This window comes from Homarus americanus, unplaced genomic scaffold, assembly GCF_018991925.1.
Source record: "Homarus americanus isolate GMGI-L3 unplaced genomic scaffold, GMGI_Hamer_2.0 scaffold58074, whole genome shotgun sequence".
Classification (NCBI taxonomy): Eukaryota; Metazoa; Arthropoda; class Malacostraca; order Decapoda; family Nephropidae; genus Homarus; species Homarus americanus.
The window spans coordinates 2,626,706-2,653,556 of NW_024729094.1; the positions used below are offsets into that span (position 1 = coordinate 2,626,706).

At 46.1% G+C, this 26,851-nt stretch overlaps 1 protein-coding gene across 5 annotated transcripts in view; it reads right to left on the bottom strand.

Annotated features, from left to right (window-relative positions):
- LOC121866311 (synapse-associated protein 1-like) overlaps positions 1-26,851 on the bottom strand; it is an 89,480-nt gene that overhangs the window by 61,942 nt on the left and 687 nt on the right. For all 5 annotated transcript variants that reach the window (XM_042365930.1, XM_042365931.1, XM_042365928.1 and 2 more), the window contains exons 2-3: positions 12,451-12,590; positions 7,657-7,787 (exon numbers count right to left, since the gene is read on the bottom strand). In XM_042365930.1, the coding sequence (XP_042221864.1) occupies positions 7,657-7,787; positions 12,451-12,476 (157 nt within the window). In that variant the 5' untranslated portion in view covers positions 12,477-12,590. The remainder of the gene's footprint in view (positions 1-7,656; positions 7,788-12,450; positions 12,591-26,851) is intronic.

A 26,851-nucleotide genomic window follows, 5' to 3' on the forward strand; every position in this document is an offset into this window, starting at 1 on the left:
CGCCAGAACCAATCCTGTTAACATCTACAACATCATCGCTATCTTCAGTTTCGTCCCAATAAAGCCTCTGTCACTTCTATACCCATCTCTACATGCAAGCCAGCTCCATGTTTCAATGTAGTGTTAAACTTTAATTTATACTTTACTGTATTTTGTCATTAAATTTCTCCCTTTCTCTTAAATTAAGTGATTCGAGATGCATAAAAGGACTTGGGCAACGATATAGTGTACAAAAGGTATGTGTTTTGACTTATGTACATTTCCGCCTTAAGAACGTTCTCAGGAATGGAACTCGTTCGTAACCCGGGGACCCCGTGTATTATATTTTCCATATGACTAAGCTACAATAGAGTATTGTACGTTTTAATGATATTTTCGTAACTTTTATAGTTTAATTACAAGTAACAATATACGAGGCTGCTTGGTTGGTGCGTCGGCCACATACTTTATAGCCAAGGCCTTGGCTAGAGCAGCCTCCACACATGTTCACTTCTCACACATACACACCCATGTATGCTCTTAATTATTCTTATTTTATAGTTTTATATTCTATTTTCTATATTTCTTTGCCACAGCATTTATATAGAGTAGACTAATTGTTAAGGAAGTCCATTTTTCTGACAGGTACACCAGGAGCTGGTTGACATGCCAGTCAGCTGTGGCCTGGAGAGATCGTAATGCATGTTGCCATTGTTACATATAATGAAACTATTAAAGTCGTGGAAAAATCATTCCAATACTCTAATGCAGGCATAGGCAACCCGCTGCCTGAACCATGTTTTTGTGCAGCCTGCAAAGTGATTGAGAAATTTTATTTAATGTGGCCCACGGTTCAGGTAGATACAGTTTATGGGGAGTAAAGCAATATTTATTAAAAGAATAATCTTCACATATACTTCATTAATGATTCATCACCTAAGAATAAGTAACTACGAAAACATAACGGTGAAATAAGTACAAGCAGACAGCAATAAAAACATTTTAACTTGTGTGAGTTTATGGGCCAAGTTCAACACGGTCTGTTTGATGGATTAGCTACTATGTGGGAATTAACTAATGTTGGGTAAGTCTAAGTGGGATCGTGGGCGGTGGTCACACCAGTCAAAGGTAAAGGTCTCTTCCTTGTTGATAGACTCTCTCTCTCCATAATACCTCATATTTCATGCCTGGCTGTCTGTTCTATCTATTTATTCTTGTCTGATTAGGTCTATGTGTGTGTGTGTCCATTGAGAGATCTAATCAGACAAGCATATACAGTATAGTCTGCAACTACGCGGCCAATTGAACCCGTGGAGGTCCGCGTAAAACGAGAAACGCGTAAACGAAATAACAGAACATATGGGATTAATTGAAATAGAGACTGGGCCGACTCCCAAACTCCACTTTTTCCGACACAATACGTACCTTGTAGTAAAAATAACATCATAATTTTATGATGGTATTGCTACACACATAATATCTAAATAAAAACTACAAATCTAAAGGTGTTTAACACTTACATTAGTAGAAGCAATGGGTCGGCACATGTGGATGGAGGCTGGTTCCGAGGCAGAGGGCAGATTAGTTACCCTCCGGTGAATCACTTTCACTACTCGCAGAGGTTTGCAGGGCCTCCCAGACAAACCCCTCAAAGTCTATTTCCTCACTGTCACAAAATTGGGCTGGCTGTGGTTGTGGTGGGTTGCGGGCGAAGAAATCCTTAATACTACGTTGACGATTAGCATTGATGTTGTCGAGATAGATCTGGATATACGGCTCCATATCTTTCGACAGATGGTTATTAGACACTTCATACCAATGCTTGTCTGGGTTGTTGTCAAGGATGAGCTTAATTTTATCCCCCAACTCAATGATTTCCTTCACATAATCATGGCTTGGTCCAGGTAATTCAAGGTTTTTCTGGGGTGATGGGGGTCCAGTGGAAGACATTGCGAGGGGGATAGCGGGCACAAGAGAGAACTGTATACGCGGACTGAAAACAATGCGACTGGCCCGGCAGGGCACGTCATGTTACATTAGACCAATCACAACTAGCGGTGGAGGGAATGCGTGGGTGGTAAGGATGCATGGCCCAATCACAGTCTGATACGTCATATGACGTCAGTGATAACGTAAGAGTGGCCTAATGCGCACCACTCACCGTGCCTCTTCCCGCGTATGGTCAAGAATGGACTGCGTGGGTAAAAAATGGCGCGGCGGTCTGGACCTCTCCAGCCGCGTAAATGACCAAATTTACCGCGTAATTAAAACATTTTCATTCTGGCAAGGCACAGCGTAAATGACCAAACACGTAAACAAAAACTGCATAAATCCCGACTATACTGTACAAGGTACGTATTGTGTCGGAAAAAGTGGAGTTTGGGAGTCGGCCCAGTCTCTATTTCAATTAATCCCATATGTTCTGTAATTTCGTTTACGCGTTTCTCGTTTTATGCGGACCTCCACGGGTTCAATTGACCGCGTAAATCCAGAAAAAAAAAATATATATACTATATATACAGTATTACCCCGCTTAACCGGTTTCGCTTAGCGCGTTTTACCGTATACGTGGTGCCTCGCCAGAGCCGAACTTTCACGGGTTTTTTCCACATACAGTACCACGTATACGCGGTGAGTGTCCGGCTCGAGAGCTATTTTTAGATTCGCCCCACCCCTGCCACCCTGCCTGACTGCCTGTTTTAGCTCATAAAATTCATACAAATTACCTGGCCAGAATATAATTTACATTGCTGGAATTCTTACAATATGATGATCATTTTGAATATAAACATCATAGATTTTGCATTAGACATACAAATTTTAGATATAATGTTTACTCTGAGTAAATATGTTATTTTTTGTGCAAAATATATGACATTTGTATTCAAAATATTCCTGGGCTTACAAGGAATCCAGCAATGTCAATTATATTATCCTAACTTTAGTTTGAGCTATTATTTATTACTAAAAAGGTAAATATTCTGGTTTTCCCACACATCTGGTAGGGACGGTTGGTGGGGGGTGGGGGGGAGGGAGGGACCGACCGACCATCTGTTATGAGGGGCCTCACGTGGTGCAGTAATTCCCTCACAGATGGTGTTATGAGGGGCCTCACGTGGTGTAGTAATTCCCTCACAGATGGTGTTATGAGGGGCCTCACATGGTGTAGTAATTCCCTCACAGATGGTGTTATGAGGGACCTGACGTGGTGTAGTGATTCCCTCACAGATGGTGTTATATGAGTGAGGTGTGGTCCCAGGCCTTCCTATCGTAGACGGATTAACACATCGCTGGTTGTTGTTGGGTCTCACGGGCCGTTATCACTGGGTACCTGGGACCTCACTGTGTGAAGGTTAACTTGGGTACGACTGTTACTGTGGAGTTGTTCTCACTGACTTAAGCACTGTTCACCACTGTTCACCTCTGTTTAACACTTCTTGGTGGAGGCATGGAATCAGCTGTCTGTAGCAACGGTTCATCACGCATGGAGACATGTGTTGCAAGGTATCCCAGGTGGGAGGCAGAGTCAACCTGTGACTGGTGAGGTTCAGTCTGTTGCAGTAGCAGTGGACCTTGCCAGAGAAGCTGCACAGAGTGTTACAGCTGCAGGCTTCTCCGAGACCACCAACGAAGACATCCTGGAGGTGATCAGGGATCCTGAGGTGACTGCCGACGAGATGTTAGAAAATGATCACGTCAGTAAAGAGGCAGGTGGTGCGTCATCCCGAGAAGAACACAAGTTAACGCATGGTAATGTTAGGGGTGCCATCGAGTGTGCAGAGAAACTGAAGCTCATCCTTTCCGACGACCCTAATGATAACCGGTATGAACTCTTCACTACCCAGCTGTTGCAGACTATGGAGCCGTACATCAAGGTGTATCACGACAACATCAACACTAGCCGTCAACAAAGCATTACCGAGTTCTTTCGCCCGCAACCCACCACAGCCAGCCCAAGCCAGTGATAGTGACAGAGACAGAGACAGTGATGGTGATGGTGACTTTGAGGGATTTGTCAGGGAGACCCTGACAAATGTGGAAGACAGTGATGGTGACTCACCTGAGGGCCAGAAGTCTGCCCTCTGCCTCGGAACTAGCCGCCATTCCCGTACGCCGACCCTTCTCTTCTGTTTACGTAAGTGTTAAACCTAACCTTGAATTTTCGTAACATAACCTAACCTTAGGTAAGTGTTAAACCTTGATTTTTCTTTTACCTGGTACAGTATATTATTCTCTTATTAATATTTCTCTTCTATATTATGTGTGTGTGCATACCATCATAAAGTTAAGATGTTATTTTTACTAAAACGTACGTATTGTGTCGGGAAAAAGTGGAGTTTGGGAGTCGGCCCAGTCTCTATTTCAATTATTCCCATATGTTCTGTTGTTCCATTTACGCGTTTCCTGTTTTACGCGGGCCTCCGCGGGTTCACTTGACAGCGTAAATCAGGGTATTACTGTATAACTACCAAACCCTGGCTGGGAAGGGGAGGGGGGGGAAGGGCAGGTGGAAGGGGAGGTGACAGTGACATGTTTGACAGTCGGTGCCGAAGGTCTAGTGAAGTATTTATTTGTTTATTTATGCCCTTTAGATTAAGTTTTTGTTTTTTGCTTATAAAATGTCATAGAAGTGACCAGGGAGAATATAATTTACATTACTAGAATTATTATAAGATAGTGATTAATTTGAATATAAACATGCTATAGTTTGCACTAGACAAAAGTTTTAGTACCCGGTAATCATTCTGTACATTATTTTGATTACATGTACAGTACGGCTTTGTCCTTAGGACAGTGTGTGCATGTAAATGAGTTCAATAAATGAATAAAGTTACATAATCAAGCCAAAAATATTATTTGAAAAACTTTATGTAGACAGAACTTGGATGGCTAAATTTTAGAATGACCAATAATTTTAATATAGAAAATGCAAAAATATTCAAGAACACAACCTTCTTGATATTTACTCCACTGGAAACGAATGTAAACATAAAACCAATTACTGTATTGGCGAACTAGCCGATCAGCTGATGCTCACAACAAAACGTGTTTGTCGTAAGGATTTCGTTAATCGAAGTTTTGTTCGTTAACCGAATTGACGATCCCTATGGGAGCTAATTCGTGAGCCAAAATTTTGTTAATCGAACATTTCGTTAACCGAGGGACCACTGTATAAACAATACAGGTAAAATAAATTGCTTTCTCTAGAACGAATGGTTCCCTGTCCCAGCTGCAAAAATGCCAGCAACTTTAAAACTACCCTTAGACATCCTTGGATACATCCAGGGTGTCATCAGCGAATAATCGAGGTTCGTAAATTAAATATTAAATCAGCAAATTTTAAGGGCATGCTATACAATACTAAAATTACTTTTAGGTTAGGTAGGATAATAATTTTGGGGGATTGCCCCGCAGGAAAATACCTAAATAGCAATGCAGCCCATGAAAGGTTGCCCATACCTGCTCTAATGTGACTTAGAAATAAAGAAATATAATGTAAAACTATAAAATAAGAAATTTGAAGAGCATGAGTGTGTATTCTGTGTGGGCAGTTTGTCAATAGCGAATCTGGTGACTCGACTGGTAGGCCCATTTCAGTTTAAATGCACACCACACAACCACCTCAGCTTTAAGTTTACTTTATCCTCTTTGTCACTGATTGACAAGTTGATTTTGGCAGAGAATATTTAGGAAAAATAACGGAAGCTTCAAAAAGCTAAAATTATACCAGGTAGTGTACACCCTGCCTCACAGCTCAACTGGGATGTGCTGGCACTGCCGACAGACCCTTAGCAACTGTTGCTATGGGTCTGTCAGCAGAGGCAAACAACTCAAACCTCCTCCCCTGCTCAGTTCACGTGGCAAATGAGGCCGTGTAAAGTTGAATGCGCTTAAGTTAAATGTGCGTAAGATGCAACACAACTGTATAATAAAGTCTACCTCTCTCTCTTTCTTGCTACTCTTACGTGCACAAACATCCCTTCCACCAACCAACCACAGTATGAGTCTGAATCACTTGAGATTGAATCAGTGAAGCAGCTGAAGGAAGTGCCTTCACTGATTCAACCTTAGGTGATTCGGATTCATACTGAGGCTGGTTGGTGGAAGGGATTTTTGTGCACGATATTACAATGCACGTCCCAAATACAGTCATGTGCCGGTTAACGTCCTAGATACGTTCTTGGAAACGTGATGTCAACCGAAATGGACGTTGCCCGAAAGTACAGAACCTATGGGATATATTCTAATTGGTTCCTGGCACCAAACCCCAAGTTTCCCATTTTACAGCCATTTAGACCCACTAAATATATATATTTATATAATGTTATGGCAAATATCATAAACACACATAGGCATGGCTAGGTTTATTACAAAGTGATGAAAAGGATATGCTCAATACTGAACAGTGGGTAGTCCACAAAACATGTAGCTATGTGTTTCCTTACTTGAGTTCCCCGTCATAGGAGTCCGTTTTCTCTCGCTTTAGGACGCCGTTTTCTCTTAATCTTAGAATGCATTGCACCAGAGACTTCGTTATTCCTTAGTAATGACACAGAATTTGATATTGCAACTGGGGTTGCAATTGTTGAGGCAACTTAGATATGTCTGATTTCAGTTGGAATATTCAAGATCCATTGTGAGTGATGTTTAAAGCTTCAACTGTGTTTATGGTTGGTAAAACTTGTCAAGTCTGTCAGTCTGAGTGGCATGTATGAGTCCTTGTGTTTGTACAACTGCTTTCATTCAGACCCACTAAAGATATAATGTTATGGTAATTATCAGAAACACACATAGGTATGACTAGGTTTATTACAAAGTGATGAAAAGGATACGCTCAATACTGTACAAGTAGTCCACAAAACATGTAGCTATGTCTCTCTTTATTTGAGTGCCCCTTCATAGGAGTCCGTTTTCTCTTGCTTCAGGACGCCTGACTCCTCCGTTTTCTCTTAATCTTAGAGTGCATTGCACCAGAGATTTCATTATTCCTAAGTAATGACAGAATTTGAAATTGCAACCCCAATTGGAACTGGGGTTGCAATTGTTGAGGCAACTAGGTATGTCTGATTAAAGCAAATGTGTCATTGTCAATTTGTAGGTGAAAGATTTTATCCTCAATAGATGTAGGTTAACATTACACCTGGAGGCAAATGCCTAAGGAAGGATATTCCTTTAACACATAATATCTGGCCAGTATGGGGAGGATCATCGTATCTCCGTCAGGGGGTCATGGAGTGGTGGTCCAGCAGGTGCCACGGAAGTGTTTTTTTTTGGGGGGCCCACGGACGTATATGAGATTGGACGTTGTTCGGTTGGACGTTAACCGGCGCATGACTGTATACATAAAAATGAAGTAAAATTTATAAATTTCAAATAGATACAAACAGATATACCCTTCCTCCATCACCCATAAATAAGGAAGAATTGGCACTACATGCATTGTACACAAGAGTCTCACTTATAAAAATTTCATCTCTCCAAACTTTTGGTTTAACTGAATTTTATTGAAAGAAATCAACTCTACTACAGTATTTAAGTGCCTCAAGGCCCCTTTTAATTGTGCTTTGAGAGGCTTTTCTCTTTTCACCCCAATTCCCATTCTTTTATGGCTTCATAGTTCTTCCACTACACAACAGCATCTCTCAGACTCATCATACAGACAAAAGCCACATGTACCCTTGTCTCCATCTGCAGTGGTCTTGTTGGCAGCGTCCACACCTTCCCTCTCCAACGACGACAGCTCTGTGCTCTGCCTGATAAGACCAACGCGGTAGAAGTAGTTCCTCCAGAAGGTCTCTTCATTAATCCTGCCAAAAAGAATTAGTATCAGTGTTTATACCTTCTCAGTAATACAGTATAGGTATCCACCTATCTACAATTTCCCTATCTATGATATTCCACTTTAACGATGGATTCCACTCTAACGATGGTGATGTATCAAGACCACCCCCCACCTAATTGCGATGTAAACAATCCGTATGAACGATGGTCATCGTCTGGCCAAAGCGCTTTACAGTCACAAAAAACATAGCAAAGATCACGTCACAGTCACCAAAACAGAATACAGGTTGGACCTCACTGATCCAGGAAGCTTGGGACCAGACCGGTTCCAGATTAGCAAAAATTCCGAACCATTGAAGCCGAGGTTAAAAAAGGCAAAATAATGCATAAAAAGTACTATTACTGTCTAATTTCTTCAGTACAGAGATCTTTTCTAAAATAGTTAATGTCACATGCTTCCATTTTGCTGCATTATAACCTCTTCCAGTGCTTGTTAGTCTCCTAGGAGGCATATTTAGGGGTAAATTATAAGTATTTAAAGGTAAAAGAGTGGCAATAGCCACTAGAAGTGAGCTATGAGACCGTCCGGAACCATCGAAGCCGCTGGACTATCGAGTCCTGGATTAGTGGGGTCCAACCTGTACAATGGGAACGTTAGTGATGTCCTCTTAAAATAAATAAACAAATATATATATATATATATATATATATATATATATATATATATATATATATATATATATATATATATATATATATATATATATATATATATATATATATATATATATATATATATATATATATATATCTATATATATATATATATATATATATATATATATATATATATATATATATATATATATATATATATATATATAGGTCCCGTGTTAGAGTAAAATCATGGTCAGTAGACGCTGGAACATATGGGATTAATTCCAATAGAAACCGGCCCGACCCCCAAACTCCACTTTTTGACGACACATAACTATGTTGTAGTAAAAATAACATCTTAATTTTATGATGGTACATGTACACAATTAATACTTAAGAGAAATAGAGAAATACAGTCGCCAAGTTAATGTCCATTCAAATAATGGACTCAACTCCCTCCCCCTCTTCTCACACTACACTGCTGGCTCTTCCCTCTCTGAGAAATTTTTTGGGGAAAACCACTAAATTTTAATAAATAATACCTCAAACTAAAGTTAGGATAATACAATTGACATTGCTGGATTCCTTGTAAGACCAGGAATATTTTGAATATAAATGTCATATATTTTGCACAAAAGATAACATATTTACTAGAGAAAACATTTTATCTAAAATTTGTATGTCTAATGCAAAATATATGATGTTTATATTCAAAATAATCATCAAATTATAAGAATTCCAGCAATGTAAATTATATTCTGGCCGGGTAATTTGTATGAATTTTATGAGCTAAAACAAATATCTTCAGTTAATAAAAAAAAAAATATTCTTCAGGACACTATCTGTCAACCAAAGTACCCCACCTTGCCTCCCCCCTCTTCCAACCGCGCGGTCAGTCCCAACCCTCCCCCCCACCTCCCACCAATCCTCCCTTCAAGAGAAGAGTGGGTGAAAAAAATAAATTTTAACATTTTGTATTAAATAATACCTCAGATTAAAGTTAGGATAATATAATTGACATTGCTGGATTCCTTGTAAGACCAGGAATATTTTGAATATAAATATCATATATTTTGCACAAAAGATAACATAGTTAATTTGAGAAAAAATTGTATCTAAAATTTGTATGTCTAATGCAAAATATATGATATTTATATTCAAAATGATCATGAAATTATAAGAATTCCAGCAATGTAAATTATATTCAGACCGGGTAATTTGTATGAATTTTATGAGCTAAAACAAATATCTTCAGTTAATAAAAAAAATAATAATTCTTCACGGGGTAACAGATGGTCCGTCGGTCCCTCCCTCCCCCCCACCCCCCACCAACCGTCCCAAGGAGATGTGTGGGATAACCACTAAATTTTAATAAATAATACCTCAAACTAAAGTTAGGATAATATAATTGACATTGCTGGATTCCTTGTAAGACCAGGAATATTTTGAATACAAATGTCATATATTTTGCACAAAAGATAACATATTTACTCAGAGTAAACATTATATCTAAAATTTGTATGTCTAATGCAAAATCTATGATGTTTATATTCAAAATGATCATCAAATTGTAAGAATTCCAGCAATATAAATTATATTCTGGCTGGGTAATTTGTATGAATTTTATATGAGCCCTAAAACAGGCGAATCAGGCAGGAGTGGCGGGTGGGCAAATCTAAAATAGCGTCTACGAGCCAGACACTCACAGCGTATATATGAAGAAAAAATCCGTGTTAAGTGAAAGTTCCAGCTCTGGCGAGGCACACGTATATGATATTAAAAAGCGTTAAGTGAAACCTTAAGTGAGTTAAAGATATATATATATATATATATATATATATATATGTATATATATATATATATATATATATATATATATATATATATATATATATATATATATATATATATATATATATATATATATATATAAAATGTTTTGAAGCAGCACCCCCATGAATTAGAATCACGAGCCGCCACTGAACATAAGACCATTAGCCTTGCTATGAAAATGAAAGTTTTAACCCATTTTGCGAAAGGTGAATGTGTGGTGGACATTGCTGCTTCCTTAGGTCTAACCCCCACAACAGTGCGTACTATTCGGACCAACACGGACAATATTTAAGGTTAGTGCTGGAAGTGGTATTTCTCTGAGTGCAACAAAGACAAGTCGTACTCGAAGTTCCGTGATTGAAAAGCTGGAAAAGATGCTGACTATGCGGATGGAGGACTAGAATCAACGCAATGCTCCTGTGAGCTTTATGGTTATCAACCAAAATCCTTGTTTGACAACTTGAAGGCAGCAGAGGGTGAAGGATAGAAGGATGAGAGCTTTACAGCCAGCCGAGGATGGTTTCAATGTTTTAAGTACCGTTATAACTTCCATAATATTGAGATGACTGGTGAAGCTGCTAGTTCAGATACGGTTGCTGCCGAGATATTCCGCCGGAGTTCAAAAGCATTCTCGAGGAAGGAGGCGACTCAGCGAAGCAAGTCTTCAGTGTGGATGAGAATGGTCACTTTTGGAAAAGGATGCCAGACAGAACCTATAACTCTTAGGAAGAAAAAAGAGCGCCAGGTTTTAAAGCGGCAAAGGACCGCTTGACGCTGCTGCTTGGCACAAACGCTGCTGGCGACTTCAAGCTGAAGCCTATGCAAATTTCTCATGCTGCTAACCAACTGGCCCTAAAGGTTACTCTAAGGATCACCTTCCTGTCATTTACAAGACAAATAAGAAGGCATGGATAACCGGCACCATATTTAGCCAGTGGTTAAATGTGTATGCTGTCCTTGCAATGAAGGAAAACTGTGCATAGGAGAACCTTGACTTCAAAATTCTTCTTGTCATTGACAATGCTCCAGCTCATCCTCCCAATCTTGATGACTTGCATGACAGTGTTTGAGTTGTCTTCCTGCCTCCCAACACGACAGCACTGTTGCAGCCTATGGACCAAGGCGTTATCGCCACATTCAAAGCAGTTTTTTTGGCTCACAGTGGACAGACCACGGTTTTCTGCCGCACAAATGTCCAGCTGCTGCATACAGCTACTTAACTTTGGACTCTTGTCTACAGTTTGCAGTGAGCAGTGAACACGGTACCGGACAAGTCCAGTGGGAAGCCGCACATACAATCCAGCGTTGGACAGTCGAATTCGCCACAACCGCACAGCGTGAAGAGGTACATAAGAACTATCAGTCGACTACTATGTCTGGCACCGCACCGCATCTAGATGCGGTGAGAAGCTGCATAGTGTGAAAGGGGCCTAAGATATAATTATCTAAAGCATTTTAGAATCACAGCCTCATTGAAATTCATTTTAGGTACAGGTAGTACATGCAAAGAGCAACTGACGTCTAACAGGTAGACCCAAGCCCCAGAAGGAAAGGTGGGGGAGAAAAAATGGGATTTGACAGGGGAGGGGGGATGATACGAGGGTAGGCTAGGTGAGGTGGGTGGTCAAGGTGTTTCTGGACACAAGAAGATTGAAGGAAAAGTCCGCTGTCATGGCCACTGCCACCTGACCTGACCTAACATCACCTCACCTCATGAGACCTCTAGGTATGTGACCACACGGTGTCTCCCCACACCCACACTGTACCCTTCATAGGTCCACCCACACTGTACCCTCCACCCATACAACTCTTTTACTATGGCTAATAATTAATTAACTAAAAAAAAAAATATTACTATTTTGCATGTAACAATTTTTGTATTTCAATTGTATTGGATTAAAGTATTAGAAAACCATACGTAAGTAAAAGCAAAAATACTAAAATTTTTTTAGTACTTTTTAAAAAGTAAATACTGTACAGTACAGTATTCAAAAATGTTACTTGAGTACAGTACCCGAGTAAATTTATTTAGTTACCTTTCAACTGCATACAGTACAGTAATAGGAAGCATTGATAAATGGTATACTGTACTGTACTCTATGGTTAATAGGTCACAATTGATAACAATAATAAATGATGGAGAATAATTAAACAGGTCATAATAAGTAAGAAACACGAAAGGCATGAGAGCCAACTCACGTCTTGGGCACCAGTTCGAAGCGCATCTTCTCCAGGTTGGGGTCAGCGGCGAGGGTAGCCTGAGCGACGGGCAGGAAGGCTTCCAACTCAAACTCAAAGCTCACTCCAGTAGGGGGACTACGTACAAAGTTCCTTCGATCCTGTAAAGTGAAAATAGTGTTACTTACTGCTACTGATACATATGGTCCTGTGAGTATACTGTTACTTACTACTACTGTACTGATACATGGAACAGATTAATTATTAGAGGGATTGTATGTGATTTGTTTCCTTAAGGTCTGGTCTGGTTAATTAGATTTGGTAAATTTAGGTTTGGTTAGGTTAAATAATGTTTCATAAAGTATGGTAGGTTCATTAAGGTTAGGTTAACTTAGGTTAGGCTAAAGATAAAGTTTGGTTAGGTTAGGTTCGGTTCGGTTAGGTTAGGTTAAGCTTGACATGGCTTCACTAGGTTAGGTTATGTTAGGTTAAGCTTGACATGGCTTCACTAGGTTAGGTTAAGTCAGGTTAAACTTGACATGGCTCCACTAGGTTAGGTTATGTTATGTAAGGTTAGGTTAAGCTTGACATGGCTTCACTAGGTTAGGTTATGTTATGTTAGGTTAAGCTTGATATGACTTCACTAGGTTAGGTTAAGCTTGATATGGCTTCACTTGGTTAGGTTATGCTGGGTTAAGCTTGACATAGCTTCACTAGGTTAGGTTAGGTTGGGTTAAGCTTGACATGGCTTCACTAGGTTAGGTTAGGTTAGGTTGGGTTAAGCTTGACATAGCTTCACTAGGTTAGGTTATGTTAGGTTGGGTTAAGCTTGACATAGCTTCACTAGGTTAGGTTATGTTAGGTTGGGTTAAGCTTGACATAGCTTCACTAGGTTATGTTAGGTTGTCTCTTTTCAACACGGAAGTGAACTGGCAAACAGACACTGGAAAGGAAGGCGAAACTCAACACCCAACTTATTACGATACAAACATTTACAGAAATAAAACAAGCATATTGTACTGTATTAATTTGTTGTTGTTTAGTAGTCATGCCCCCACTGAGTCATAACTCACACCCTGCAGTAGGCCTGCCCACTCACACCCCTCGGCCCACTCACACCCTGTAGGCCTGCCCACCACACCCTGCAGTAGGTCGGCCACTCTCACACCTGAGTAGGCCTGCCCACCACACCTCTGTAGTAGGCCTGCCCACCACACCCTGTAGTGGTTGCCCACCACACCCTGCAGTAGGCCTGCCCACTCACACCCCTGGCACAACCTCACATCCCTGGTAGGCCTGCCCACCTCACACCCTGCAGTAGGCCTGCTCACTCTCACCTGCAGTAGGCCTGCACCCACACCTGCAGTAGGCCTGCATGCAGCCCTGCCCACTCTGCAGGCCTGCCCACTCCACCCTGCAGCCCTGCCCACCACACCCCTGCAGTGGCCCACCCACCACCCTGCAGGCCTGCCCCCTCACACCCTGCAGTAGGCTGCCCACTCACACCCCTGCAGTAGGCTTGCCCACTCACACCCTGCAGTAGGCCTGCCCACCACACCCTGCAGCAGGCCTGCCCACCACCTGCAGTAGGCCTGCCCACTCACACCCTGCAGTAGGCCTGCCCACTCACACCCTGCAGAAGGCCTGCTCACTCACACCCTGCAGTAGGCCTGCCCACTCACACCCTGCAGTAGGCCTGCCCACTAGCTCCGCTGGGGACAATTATATCAATATATTTTTCTACCTAAATTTTTTACTAAAGGCGAAACAAAAATCTAGTATGACTGAAGTTTAAAAACAAGAGAAAATAATCTTTGGACTGTAAAGGCTTTGGCAAAATTTTGCTAAAATTAACATTGTTTTATCTGTCCACAATTTCTGCAATGTTAATATCCTCCTGCACATTTCCTCTAAAGAATATGTAAACACATTTAACAACTTTACACATACATTTTCTTGTTGTCGACCAAAATTAACAATGACGCCATCAATTATTAATTTTTCTGTAAATAATCGAGTTACGACAACTCAAGTTACCCCGGGCCTACAGCACCCGCCCTCCCTCCAACACTCGCTCCTTCCGGTCACCACCTCCTTCCTCCCTCTACCACCCCCTCCAACACCCACTCCTTCCCTCCACCACCCCACCCTACCCCCCATCCACTACCCCTCTACCTACCTCCCCGTGTTGACACAATGGTCGGAAAACAATAGTGTTATTCTGCAACAATATGTTGTCAGACAACTGCTTCACCACCAAAAACTTATACAGGTACAGTATATCTAACCAGAGTTATATGGTGGTAGTGGTGATGGCGGCGGCAGTAAGGGTGGTGTTGGATGTGGTGGTAGTGGCGGTATGTGTGTGTGACGCACGGAGGGTGATGCAATGTGTCTAGCGTGGCAGCATTATGTTAGTGTTAAGATGCAAGCAGTGCTTGCTTCAGCTACCTCCACTAGCCAGCCCTCGTGGCGAACAGGGAAGCAACTCGCATTAGTTCTTCCCCTGTCAGTACGCAGCCTCTTCACCATCAAGAGTCCTGCTGTGCCTCCTCGTGGCAACACACGGTAACTTGGTGCTTTGTGGACCCTGGCTAGACCAACAGGGGACCTCGGAGGAGCAGTGGGCCCTAGACCTAGAGGGACGGCACATAGGCCCACTGGCATGTGGACACGCCCTGGTGCCTACCAACCAGTGCCCCCTGCCTTGTGGATTAACCTTGGTAGCTATAAGGCTTTGGGAGGAAACCTCGAACGAAAAATTTGCGGTGGAGCCCTGCACCAGGTAGACATGCTTACAGAGCTCCAGTAAGACCCCAATGGCAGTATAGGCGGAAGAGGTGACCAACATGGGAACCCAACGGCTACACCGGTGGATGAAGGCAATGCAATATGGACAGGCTACTAAAGCAAAACCCAACAAACTGGGCTATTGGCAGTCCATTGCAACTCTCCCTCTCCCCAGTCATTGCAACACATGCACCACTGAATCAGGAGAAGGGAGAGCCTGCACTCCTGCCTCACCACATCAATTAATTCATGTGCAGCCATCATCCAGCTCATCATCATCAAAATCCCTATATCCCTGAAAGTCCCCTGGCGACGGACGAAGTGAAACAGGGAGATGCAGAGACGACTGTCGGGAGTCTCTAGTCACAACTCTGCACATGGGCGGCATAGATAAGATGGTAGTTTATGCACTGGGATCTTGGCAGCAGTGCAACCCAGTCCTGTCTGTACGACTGAGCAGCCCTTACCAGGAGCCACCCTGCTCACCCCACATGGGGAGGGGGCTAGAAAAGGTGCCCAAAACATAGCCGACCTAAAAAACCAACATGACTGGGCAACCACTGCAATCACAAACACAATCATAATGTCAGAACCCTTCTGAATACTGGCACAAATGAGCATCCTGAAAGAAGAACCGCCCTTGTGGCAAAAATGCTGGATAGGTATAATATTGACATAGCAGCCATAAGTGAGTTCCAGCTCCCAGATGAGGGTAGACTCACAGAACGGGGGTCTGGCTATACTTTCTTCTGAAAGGGTAAGCTTGTTGCAGAGAGAAATTGCATTTATAGAGATTGGTTTAGCCATCCGCCAAAGCATCCTACATAGGCTAACTGAAATGCCTTTTGGGATCAACCAGCGCCTCATGACCATCCGAGTCCCACTGAATCACTCACGTCATGCCTTCTTCATCAGTGCGTACGCCCCCAAAGCCAATTGCAGAGGATGACATCAAGGAGGTTTTTTATGCCATCCTTGACAGAGTGCTAAATTACCTCCAAAGTTGCACGTATATTGAGCAGTGGCCCTCCTCACCCTGCTATATGGCAGCAAGACATGGGTCACATAAAGGAGGCACCTCAAGGCACTTGAAAACTTTCACCAACGAAGTCTATGTTCCATCCACTCAGTTTGCTGGGAAGACAAGAGAACAATTGCCAGTATTCTCACTGACACCAACTGCAGGAGTATCGAGGCTACCATTATCCATGAACAACTACGTTGGACTGGCCATGTTACCCGCACGGATGACAGTAAACTGCCAAAGCAGCTACTTTACAGTTACCTAACGAATAGTAAATGTAAAACTGGCAGGTAACTAAAAAAAGTATAAGGATAGTCTTCAGACAAACCGGAAAAATTGCAAAATCTACCCCCTCACCTGGGAGATGATTATTCCACACCGTAACGCTTGGAGGAGCACCACACAAGAAGGTGTCACTAGTTTCGAGTTAGTCCAACTGCACACCGCGGCAGATAATTGTCAGAAAAACACTGCCGCTGCCCCTACCACACTAGATGTAGCCCTCCACAAGTGTAACATCTGTGGACGACCCTGCCGGTCCCGTATCGGCCTCTCAAGTCGCCTCAGAGCTCGCCAACGAAGATGACATTCTCAATAACTCATATCATTGTATCATAGCTGGATGATCATTATACTCGATTCCAAGCGACAACAAAGTAGTAGTAGGTAGTGGCCTGCGTCCTGTGGTGTAATGGTCAGCATGCTCGCCTCGCAAGCGAGTGGACCCAGGTTTGATCCCCAGATAGGGTGAAACTATGGGCAAGTTTCTTTATGCCATTTGCCTGTCTACCCAGCAGTAATTGGGAACCTGGATGTGAATCTATTTGCGGATTGTATTCTGGGGTAATGGTTAGCCAGTGCAGTTGACGAGTCGTCCGGTCTTCTTGGACTATTCCTTGACACTAGGTCATGTAACTCGTTAACTCAGGGTGTGGGTGTTGTGATGGTGACAGCTTCTACATCTTAACAAATTCACGCCTAGGTGGCCCTTGGGCCGGCCATCCTCGTTACATGAGGGACAACCATTATTTATATAGTAGTTATTGGCAGTAAGGTGGTCGTGTATGTGGCAGAAAGGGTGGATGTGGCAGTGGGGGGTGGGTGGTGGTGGTGGTGGGTGGTGGTGGTGGTGGTGGGGCGTGGTGGTGGTGGCAGTGGTGGTGGATGTGGCAGTGGGTGGTGGTGGATGTGGCAGTAAGGTGGTGGTGGATGTGGCAGTAAGGGGTGGTGGTGGTGGTGGTGTGGGGTGGTGGTGGTGGATGTGGTGGTGGTGGTGGTGGTGGTGGCAGTGGTGGGTGGTGGTGGAGTGTGGCAGTGGGGGTGGTGGTGGATGTGGCAGTAGGTGGTGGTGGTGGTGGCAGTGTTGGTGGTGGTGGTGTGGGCAGTAAGAGGGTGGTGTGGGATGGGGGGGTGGTGGTGGTGGCAGTAAGAGGATGTGGGGTGGGTGGATGGCAGTAAATTGGTGGTGGTGTGGCAGTAAGGGGTGGTGGTGGTGGGTGGATGGGGTGGTGGTGGTGGCAAGAGGGTGGTGGTGGATGTGGCAGTAAGGGTGGTGGTGGATGTGGTAGTGGTGGTGGTGGTGGAACAGTGGTGGTGGTGTGGTGAGTGGTGTGGGGTGGTGGTGGATGGAGTGGGGGCAGTGAGTGGTGGTGGTGGTGGTGGTGGTGGTGGTGGATGTGGCAGTAAGGTTGGTGGTGGTGGCAGTGTGGTGGTGGTGGTGGCAGTAAGGGTGGTGGTGGATGTGGGGTGGTGGTGGATGTGGTGTGGGTGGTGGTGGTGGTGGCAGTGGGGTGGTGGTGGTGGTGGTAAGAGTGGTGGTGTGTGGCAGGTGGTGGTGGTGGTGGCAGTAAGAGATGGTGGTGGTGGATGTGGCAGTGGGGTGGTGGTGGTGGCAGTGGTGTGGTGGTAGTGGTGGCAGTAAGGTGGTGGTGGATGTGGCAAGTAAGGTGGTGGTGGTGGATGTGGGTGGTGGTGGATGTGGTAGTGGTGGTGGATGTGGCAGTGGTGGTGGTGGTGGATGTGGGTTGGTGGTGGTGGATGTGGCAGTAATGTGGCAGTGGTGAGTGGCAGGTGGTGGTGGTGGCAGTAAGGGTGGTGTGGTGGATGTGGTAGTAGTAAGGGTGGTGGGTGTGGTGGATGTGGGGGTGGTGGTGGATGTGGCAGTAAGGGTGGTGAGTGGATGTGGCAGTAAGAATTGGTGAGGTGGTGGGCAGTGGGGTGGTGGTGGAGTGTGGTGGTAGTGGTGGCAGTGGGTGGTGGTGGATGTGGGGGTGGTGGTGGTGGCAGTAAGATTGGTGGTGGTGGATGTGGCGGTAGAGGTGGTGGTGGATGTGGCAGTAGTGGTGGTGGTGGATGTGGCAGTAAGGGTGGTGGTGGTGGATGTGGCAGTAAGGTGGTGGTGGTGGGTGTGGCAGATGGGGTGGGGTGGTGGTGGATGTGGGGGTGGTGGTGGTAAGGGTGGTGGTGGTGGATGTGGCAGGAAGTAGGTGGTGGTGGTGGGCAGTAAGAATGGTGGTGGCAGTAGTGTGGCAAGAGTGGTGGTGGTGGTATGGTGGCAATGTGGGGGGGTGGTGGTGGATGTGGCAGCAGTAAGGGTGGTGGTGGTGGTGGATGTGGTGGATGTGGCAGTAAGGGTGGTGGTGGATGTGGCAGTGGGGTGGTGGTGGATGTGGCAGTGGGTGGTGGTGGTGGCAGTGTGGCAGTGGGGTGGTGGTGGTGGAGTGGGGTGGGTGCAGTGGTTGGAGTGTGGTGGTGGGTGGTGGGGTGGTGGTGGATGTGGGGTGGGGTGGTGGTGGATGTGGCAGTGGGTGGTGGTGTGTGGATGTGGCAGTGGGGTGGTGGTGGATGTGTGGGGTGGTGGTGGATGTGGTGTGGGGTGGTGGTGGATGTGTGTGGCAGTGGGGTGGTGGTGGTGGGCAGTAAGGGGTGGTGGTGGATGTGGCAGTGGGGTGGTGGATGGATGTGGCAGTAAGGGTGGTGGTGGAGTGGGGTGGTGAGTGATGTGGTAGGTGGTGGTGGATGTGGCAGTAAGGGGTGGTGGTGGTGTGCAGTAGGGGTGGTGGATGTGGCAGTGGGTGGTGGTGGATGTGGCAGTGGGGTGTGGTGTGGTGGGCGGGGTGGTGGTGGATGGGCAGTGGGGTGGTGGTGGATGTGGCAGTAAGGGGTGGTGGTGGATGTGTGGTGATGAGATTGGTGGTGGATGTGGCAGTATGGGGTGGTGTGGTGGATGTGGTAGTGGTGGTGGATGGGTAGTGGTGGTGGATGTGGCGGGGTGATGGTGGTGGCAGGGGGTGGTGGTGGATGTGGCAGTAAGGGTGGTGGTGGATGTGGCAGGGTGGGGTGGTGGTGGGTGGTGGTGGATGTGGCAGTAAGGGTGTGGTGGTGGATGTGTGGCATGGGGTGATGGTGGTGGCAGTAGGGTGGTGGTGGATGTGGCAATGGGGTGGGTGGTGGATGTGGCAGTGGGGTGGTGGTGGATGTGGCAGTAGGGGTGGTGGTGGTGGCAGTGGGTGTGGTGGATGTGGCAGTGGTGGTGGAAGGGTGGTGGTGGTGATGGTGGTGGTGTGGGGAGTGGGGTGGTGGTGGTGTGTGGGGTAAGGGTGGTGGATGTGGCGGTGGGTGGTGGTGGTGGCAGTAAGGGGATGGTAAGGTGGTGGTGGATGTGGCGGTGGGTGCAGTGGGTGGTGGATGTGGCAGTAAGGGTGGTGATGGATGGTGGGTGCCAGTGGTAAGGGTGGTGGTGGATGTGGCAGAGGGTGGTGGTGGATGTGGCAGTGGGGTGATGGTGGTGGCAGTGGGGTGGTGGTGGATGTGGCAGTGGGGGTGGTGGTGTGTGGTGGTGGGGTGGTGGTGGTGGTGGTGGTGGATATGGTGGTAAGGGTGGTGGGCAGCATGACCAAATTATATGATGACTGCCACATGGAAGTTGGTGTGTGTGTGCTGTGTGTGTGTGTGTGAGGTGCCCCCAATGGTAAATAAACCCATGGTAATGACATTCCCCTCTGTACCTGATACACCGGTAACTACACACGTCGAGTGTAATCACGCCTCACTTACCAACTACAACACACACACACACACACACACACACACACACACACACACACACATGAAAACATAAAAGAAGTATACATAAATGCACATAAACGTGTATAAGCATAACACACATAATACAGTAAAAAGATGAACGCATAATACACATATGTATACTTGACACAAATGGGGAAACTTGAGTTATGCCTACCAGGGGGGAGGGGAGAGATCACACCAGCGTACTCATTGACTGAGCTCATAGTTATCCAATCTTTGTACTTCGAATCTGTGAGACCTCTTAGCCACCTCCTCTCTAACTTATACTATCAATATTGTGAGACAGAGATAATAAGTTTAGTAGATATACAAAAAGGCTTATCTATTCCTGGCAGTGTGTGTGGAGGGAAAATGATGACTGCCAGTTTTCGTATCGACCAGATCTCTCTCTCTCTCTCTCTCTCTCTCTCTCTCTCTCTCTCTCTCTCTCTCTCTCTCTCTCTCTCTCTCTCTCTCTCTCTCTCTCTCTCTCTCTCTCTCTCTCTCTCTCTCTCTCTCTCTCTCTCTCTCTCTCTCTCTCTCTCTCTCTCTCTCTCTCTCTCTCTCCTCTCTCTCCTCTCTCTCTCTCTCTCTCTCTCTCTCTCTCTCTCTCTCTCTCTCTCTCTCTCTCTCTCTCTCTCCAATGCAACACACACACTTTACCTCATCCCACTCCCAACACCCACCTCCACCTCCACTCCAGACCCCCCTCCAACACCCAATCCTCCCCCCCACTCAAACACCCACAACTCCACATCTCTCACTCCAACACCCACACCTCACTCACTCCAACACCCACATCTCTACCTTCCCCAGTCCAACACCCACACCTCCCCCCGGCTCCAACACCCACACCCACCTCCAATAGCAACTTGTGTGTGTGTAGGGGGGAGGGGGGATACATGACGCTGTACATCACAGATAAAAACAGACGCGCGCGCGCGCACACACACACACACACACTTTACTACTACTTTGCTGTCACAATCATCCAGCTATGATACAATGATATGAGTTATTAGGGATGTCACCTTCATTGGTGAGTTTGAGGTGACTAAAAAGGCTGATACGGGACCGGCAGGGTCGTTCACAGATGTTGCACATGTGTTGGGCTGCATCTAGTGCGGGAGGGGCGGCGGCAGCGTCTTTCCGGCGTTGGCACTTGTCTGCCTCGGTTTGCAGTATTGACACCTCGTGCGGTGCTCCTCCAAGCGTTACGATGTGGAGTAATCGTCTCCCAGGTGAGGGAGTTGATTTGGCACTTTTCAGGTTTGTCTTAAGACTATCCTTGTACCTTTTCAATTGCCCGCCGGCGTTACGTTGACTATTCGTTAGGTGACTGAAAAGTAGCTACTTTGGCAGTCTACTGTCGTCCATGCGGGTAACATGGCCAGTCCAGCGTAGCTGTTCATGGATAATGGTAGCCTCGATGCTCCTACAGTTGGTATCAGCAAGGATGCTACCATCTGTTCTCTTGTCTTCTCAGCAAACTCGGAGGATGAAACATAGACTACATTGATGAAAGTTTTCAAATGGCTTGAGGTGCCTCCTATATGTAACCCATGTTTCACTGCCATATAGCAGGGTGGGGATGACCACTGCTCGATATACAGTACGTGTAACTTTGTAGATAATTTCAGCCCCCTACAACTGAAGACACGGTTTCAGAGTCTGCCAAAGGCTTGAGATGCACTTCTGATCTGATGCTGAATCTCTTCATCGATGTCCGCGGTGGTGGACAGGTGGGAGCCGAGATATCGAAAGTGGCTAACAATAGAGAGGGTAGTACCATTAAGCTGGATGGATGGTGGAGGTGTGTCTGAACCAGGCCGAAATGTGCATACACATCTATGTAGGTGTTCAGGATCTCATGTAGGTCTCGTTCAGTGAGAGCAACGAGGGTGAGGGTCGTCTTCATACTGAAGTTCAGTAATGGACACTATCGACACCTCGATATCCACGTCGCTGGCTTAATTGGCAATGGCACACGTAAGGACGCAGCCAAGAAAATGGAAAAGAACTTAGACTGCCGTGCATTCCATCGTGGAGTTGCCTCACAATGGCAATGAATTTTGGTGGGCAGCCAAAACGACTGAGAGTCCGCCAGAGGGCTTCCCTGTTGACCGAGTCGAAGGCCTTAGTAAGGTCAATGAAGGCAATGTACAGGTCACAACGCTGTTATTTGCACTTTTCCTGTATCCGGCATGCAGCGAAGATCATGTCAGTGGTGCAACGTGATGGTCTAAAGCCACATTAAGATGCCTCAGGAAGAAGTCTGCTTAGAAGAACTCGGGCTATAAGTTTGCCAGCTACGGACAGCAGCGAGATCCCAATGTAGTTGCCACAGTCTCCGTTGTTCTTACAAATAATGACGATGGAGGCGTCTTTAAGAGCTTGGGGGATTTCCTCATTTTCCCATATATTCTCCAGGAGACAGTGGAGGCGGCTGGTAAGCAGAGGTCCTTCTGCTTTATAGACCTCGGCTGGGATTCCATCAGGTCCTGTGGCTTTGTTATTTTTCATCTGCTTGATGGCAGTAGCTACCTCCTCTCGGGGTGGAGGATAGCCGAGTGGGTCAGCTCTGGGTGCTGTGGAACCTGCTGGGTAGTCAGGACAACCACATCGGTGTTTTGGCTGTGTAGCAAATGGTAGTGCTATTTCTAGTGCTGGAAGATGACTTCTTTGCCTTAAATTAGGGAATTATCGTCGGATGGGCGGAGGGGGGCCCCACTCCATGAGTAGTTGGGCCCTATAGTATTTTGGCATTAGTTTGTGAAGTTAGCCTGGGACTGCTGCTTTCTCCTCGTGGAAGGTATCAGCGTTGGCAAGAGTCAGTCAGTGAGAGCAGCACGTTTACTATTGATGAGTACTTCAATTTCCGGGTCGTTTTCATCAAACCAATCCTGGTGTATTCTTTTGATCAGGCCAAGTGTCTTGTTGTGGGTTTTTGTGAAGACAGCTTTGATGGGACCCCATTCGGCACTCGGATTTTGGTTGTTTATTGTTGGGTAGTTTATCAGCCCATCATTGAGCTGCTCTCTGAAGGCATGTACTACCGCTGGATCCTTCAGTTGCTTGGTGTGAAAGCCTCTTCTCGATGTTTGCTGCCTTCGCCGTTTTGGGGCGACGTGAAGTGAGAGTTTGGCTCTGACGAGCCAATGATCTGTGTCACATTGGTCTGAGCCATGCACGACTCTGGTGATGAGCACATATCTGCGATCGCTTTTTTTTCTGACAATGATGCAGTCAATGAGATGCCAGTGTTTGGATCGTGGGTGTTGCCACGAACCCTGGAACTTGTCGACCTGCCTAACCAAGGTGTGGGTAATAGTGAGGTTGTGCTCGGCACACTTGCTGAGCGATTGGCCGTTGGGATTGCACTTGCCTTTAAGAGCTTTGGGTATTTCCTCTTTTTCCCATATATTCTCCAGGAGAGAGTGGAGATGGCTGGTAAACAGAGGTCCTCCTGCTTTATACACCTTGGCTGGGATTCCATCAGCCCCTGAGGCTTTGTTATTTTTTATCTGTTTGATGGCAATAGCTACTTCATCCAGGGATGGAGGATAGCTGAGGTGGGTCAGTTTTGGATGCTGAGGGAGCTGCTGGGTAGTCAGGACATCCACATCAGTGTTTCGGTTGAGCAGTGAATGGTAGTGCTCTTTCTAGTGCTGAAGGAGGCCTTCATCATCTTTAATTAGGGAGTTACCGTCAGATGAGCGGAGGGGGCTACAATGATGTAGTCAATGAGATGCCAGTGTTTGGATCGTGGGTGTTGCCACGAACCCTTGAACTTGTCGGACATATTTTTCCGTCCATAAAATACTCGCCATAACCGCACTCTCCTAGATTTCTTCTTCCTTTTGGCTAAGGAGTAAATAATGAAGAATGCACCTGCTGCCACTATGAGATCCATGGTTCAACTGGGGAAAACGATGGGAATAAGACCATCACCGTCGAACACACAGAATACTCGAACTGCTAGCTCGGTTCGTTCGTGCAATGGCTGCTCGTTTGGTTCGTTTGGGCTAAAATGCTTAAGTTGAAGACGCATCCGAAGAAGCTAGTTATACCCAAGCTTCGTCCATTATTAAAACTCACAGCTCATAGCGTTAATTACGGTGATATCCCAGTTATTGTGCAATAGTTTATTTTCTTAATAAATTGAGAAAAGGCCATTTGGGTTTGAAAACTTAACCCATAAACATTTATGAATGTTGCTTCCAGTTCACCTCTAATAAGCGATTCCACAGGTAAGAGGAAACAGGAAACAGAAAACAGTCACAACAGTGGTGGTGGAAGGAGTGGTAGTGGAGGTGGTGGTGGCGGCGGCAGTGGTGATGGTAGTAGTAGTAGTGGCAGTGGTGGTGGTGGTGGTGGTGGTACTTGAGGTGATTGTGGTGGTAAAGGTAGTGCTTGTGATAGTGGTGGTGATGGTGACGGCGGTGGTGGTAATGGTGGTGGTGGTGGTGGTGGTAATTGTGGTGGTGGTGGTGAGGGTGGTAATTGTGGTGGTGGTGGTGAGGGTGGTAATTGTGGTGGTGGTTAGGGTGGTAAATGTGGTGATGGTGGTGGTTGTGGTAGAAGTAGTAGAAGTAATAGTAGTGTTGGTGGTGGTAGTGATGGTGTAGTAGTAGTGGTTGTGGTAACAATGGTGGTGGTGTAATTTGTGGTGGTGGTACTTGTGGTGGTAGTGAAGGTGGTGATAGTAGTGGTGGTGGTGGTAATGGTGGTGGTGGTGGTGGTAGTAGCCACAGTGGTACTTATGGTGGTGGCGATGGTGGTGTTGATGGTAGTAGTTATGGTTGTTTTTTGTTATGGTAGAAGAAATAGTAGTAATAGTAGTGCTGGTAGTGATAGAAGATATGGTAGTGATAGAAATGCTGGTGGTGGTGCGGCGAGCAAAAGCCAGCGTGGGCGGCAGTGTGTGGGCGGTGGCCGGGGCTTCACTCTGCCGGCCGGACGGAAAGGTCATCAAGCACCCTCCCCTGTCCTTCTCTGCTGTACCAGTTAGCCTGATACTGTCTCTCCCTGCCTCCCTCCCTGTCTCTCTTCTTCCCTGCCACTTTCCGTGTCTTCCTCCTTGTCTCCCCCCTTGCCACTCTGTTAAGCCTCCTTCCCTCCTTCCTTCATTCCTCCCTCCGTTACAGAGAGACTGGACAACTCATAAGATGCGGCAAGGCACTACCATCTCCCTGTGCCACGGAATGACAACTCGCAAGGCACCCTGATCTCAATACACCAACTCTTACTGAAAACTAATCATAACTGTTATAATTGAAGGCCCCGTTCTTTTTTCCTTGTGGCTTTGTCTGTACCACACACTCACCTCCACAATCCTCCTCCACCTGGTCTGCTCCTTTACCCTTATCCATCTTCTACTCTGTCCAGGTTTATTTTTTATTATATCTATCCACAATGTTCTTCCTCTTCCCCCTCCTTCTCCTCCGTCTTCCAAGCTCTTCTCCCAAACTCCCCTGTTCTCCTCTATCCGTGGCACATGTTCCGCCCACCAAGTACTGCCCCCTTTCTACTAACACGCTTCTTAATCCAGATTTCTCATCTCCCTCCTCTTCCCCGCCCCACTTCCTCCTCATCCTCCTCCTCCTTCAATCTGCCATCCACAAAGGTCAGAGTTCAGCTTCTTGAGTCCACCTCCGCCACGATCTTCTACCTTCCATCCTTCTTTCATTCCAATTTATTCCACATAGTCTTCAGTATTATTCTCCCTATGGGCCCCAGTTTTAATGGGTTAAGCGAGGTTAAGCCAGTGTTGACCCCTCTTTAACCATGACAGACAAACACTCATTATGACTGCTGGGCTCCGAGAGAGAGAGAGAGAGAGAGAGAGAGAGAGAGAGAGAGAGAGAGAGAGAGAGAGAGAGAGAGAGAGAGAGAGAGAGAGAGAGAGTCCTACAACATAATTATGTATTGTTAAGCTTCAACCATCATTCTGTGGTGCTGTTGACCTCACAACGTGTAGCAGGGGGTAACTGTGGGAGTGTGGGGGGTAACTGTGGGACTGTGGGGGTAACTGTGGGAGTGTGGGGGTGTGTGGGAGTGTGGGGGAAACTGTGGGACTGTAGGGGTAACTGGGGAGTGTGGAGGAACTGTGATAGTGTGGGGGACTGTGGAGGTGTGAGGGTAACTGTGGGAATGTGGAGGAACTGTGGGAATATGGAGGAACTGTGGGGGTGTGGGGGTAACTGTGGGAATGTGGAGGAACTGTGGGAGTATGGGGACTGTGGGTTTGTGGGGGACTGTGGGTGTGGTGGGACTGTGGACGTGTGGGGGACTGAGAAAGTGTGGGGGACTGTGGAAGTGGGGGACTGTGGAAGTGGGGAGTGTGGGGGACTGTGGAAGTGTGGGGACTGTGGAAGTGTGGCGGGGACTAGTGTGGGGGACTGAGGAAGTGTGGGGAAGGTGTGTGGGGGACTGAGGAGGTGGGGACTGTGGGGGAAGTGTGGGGACTGTGGAAGTGGGGACTGGGGACTGAGGAAGTGGGGACGGGGACTGTGGAGGTGTGGGGACTGAGGAAGTGTG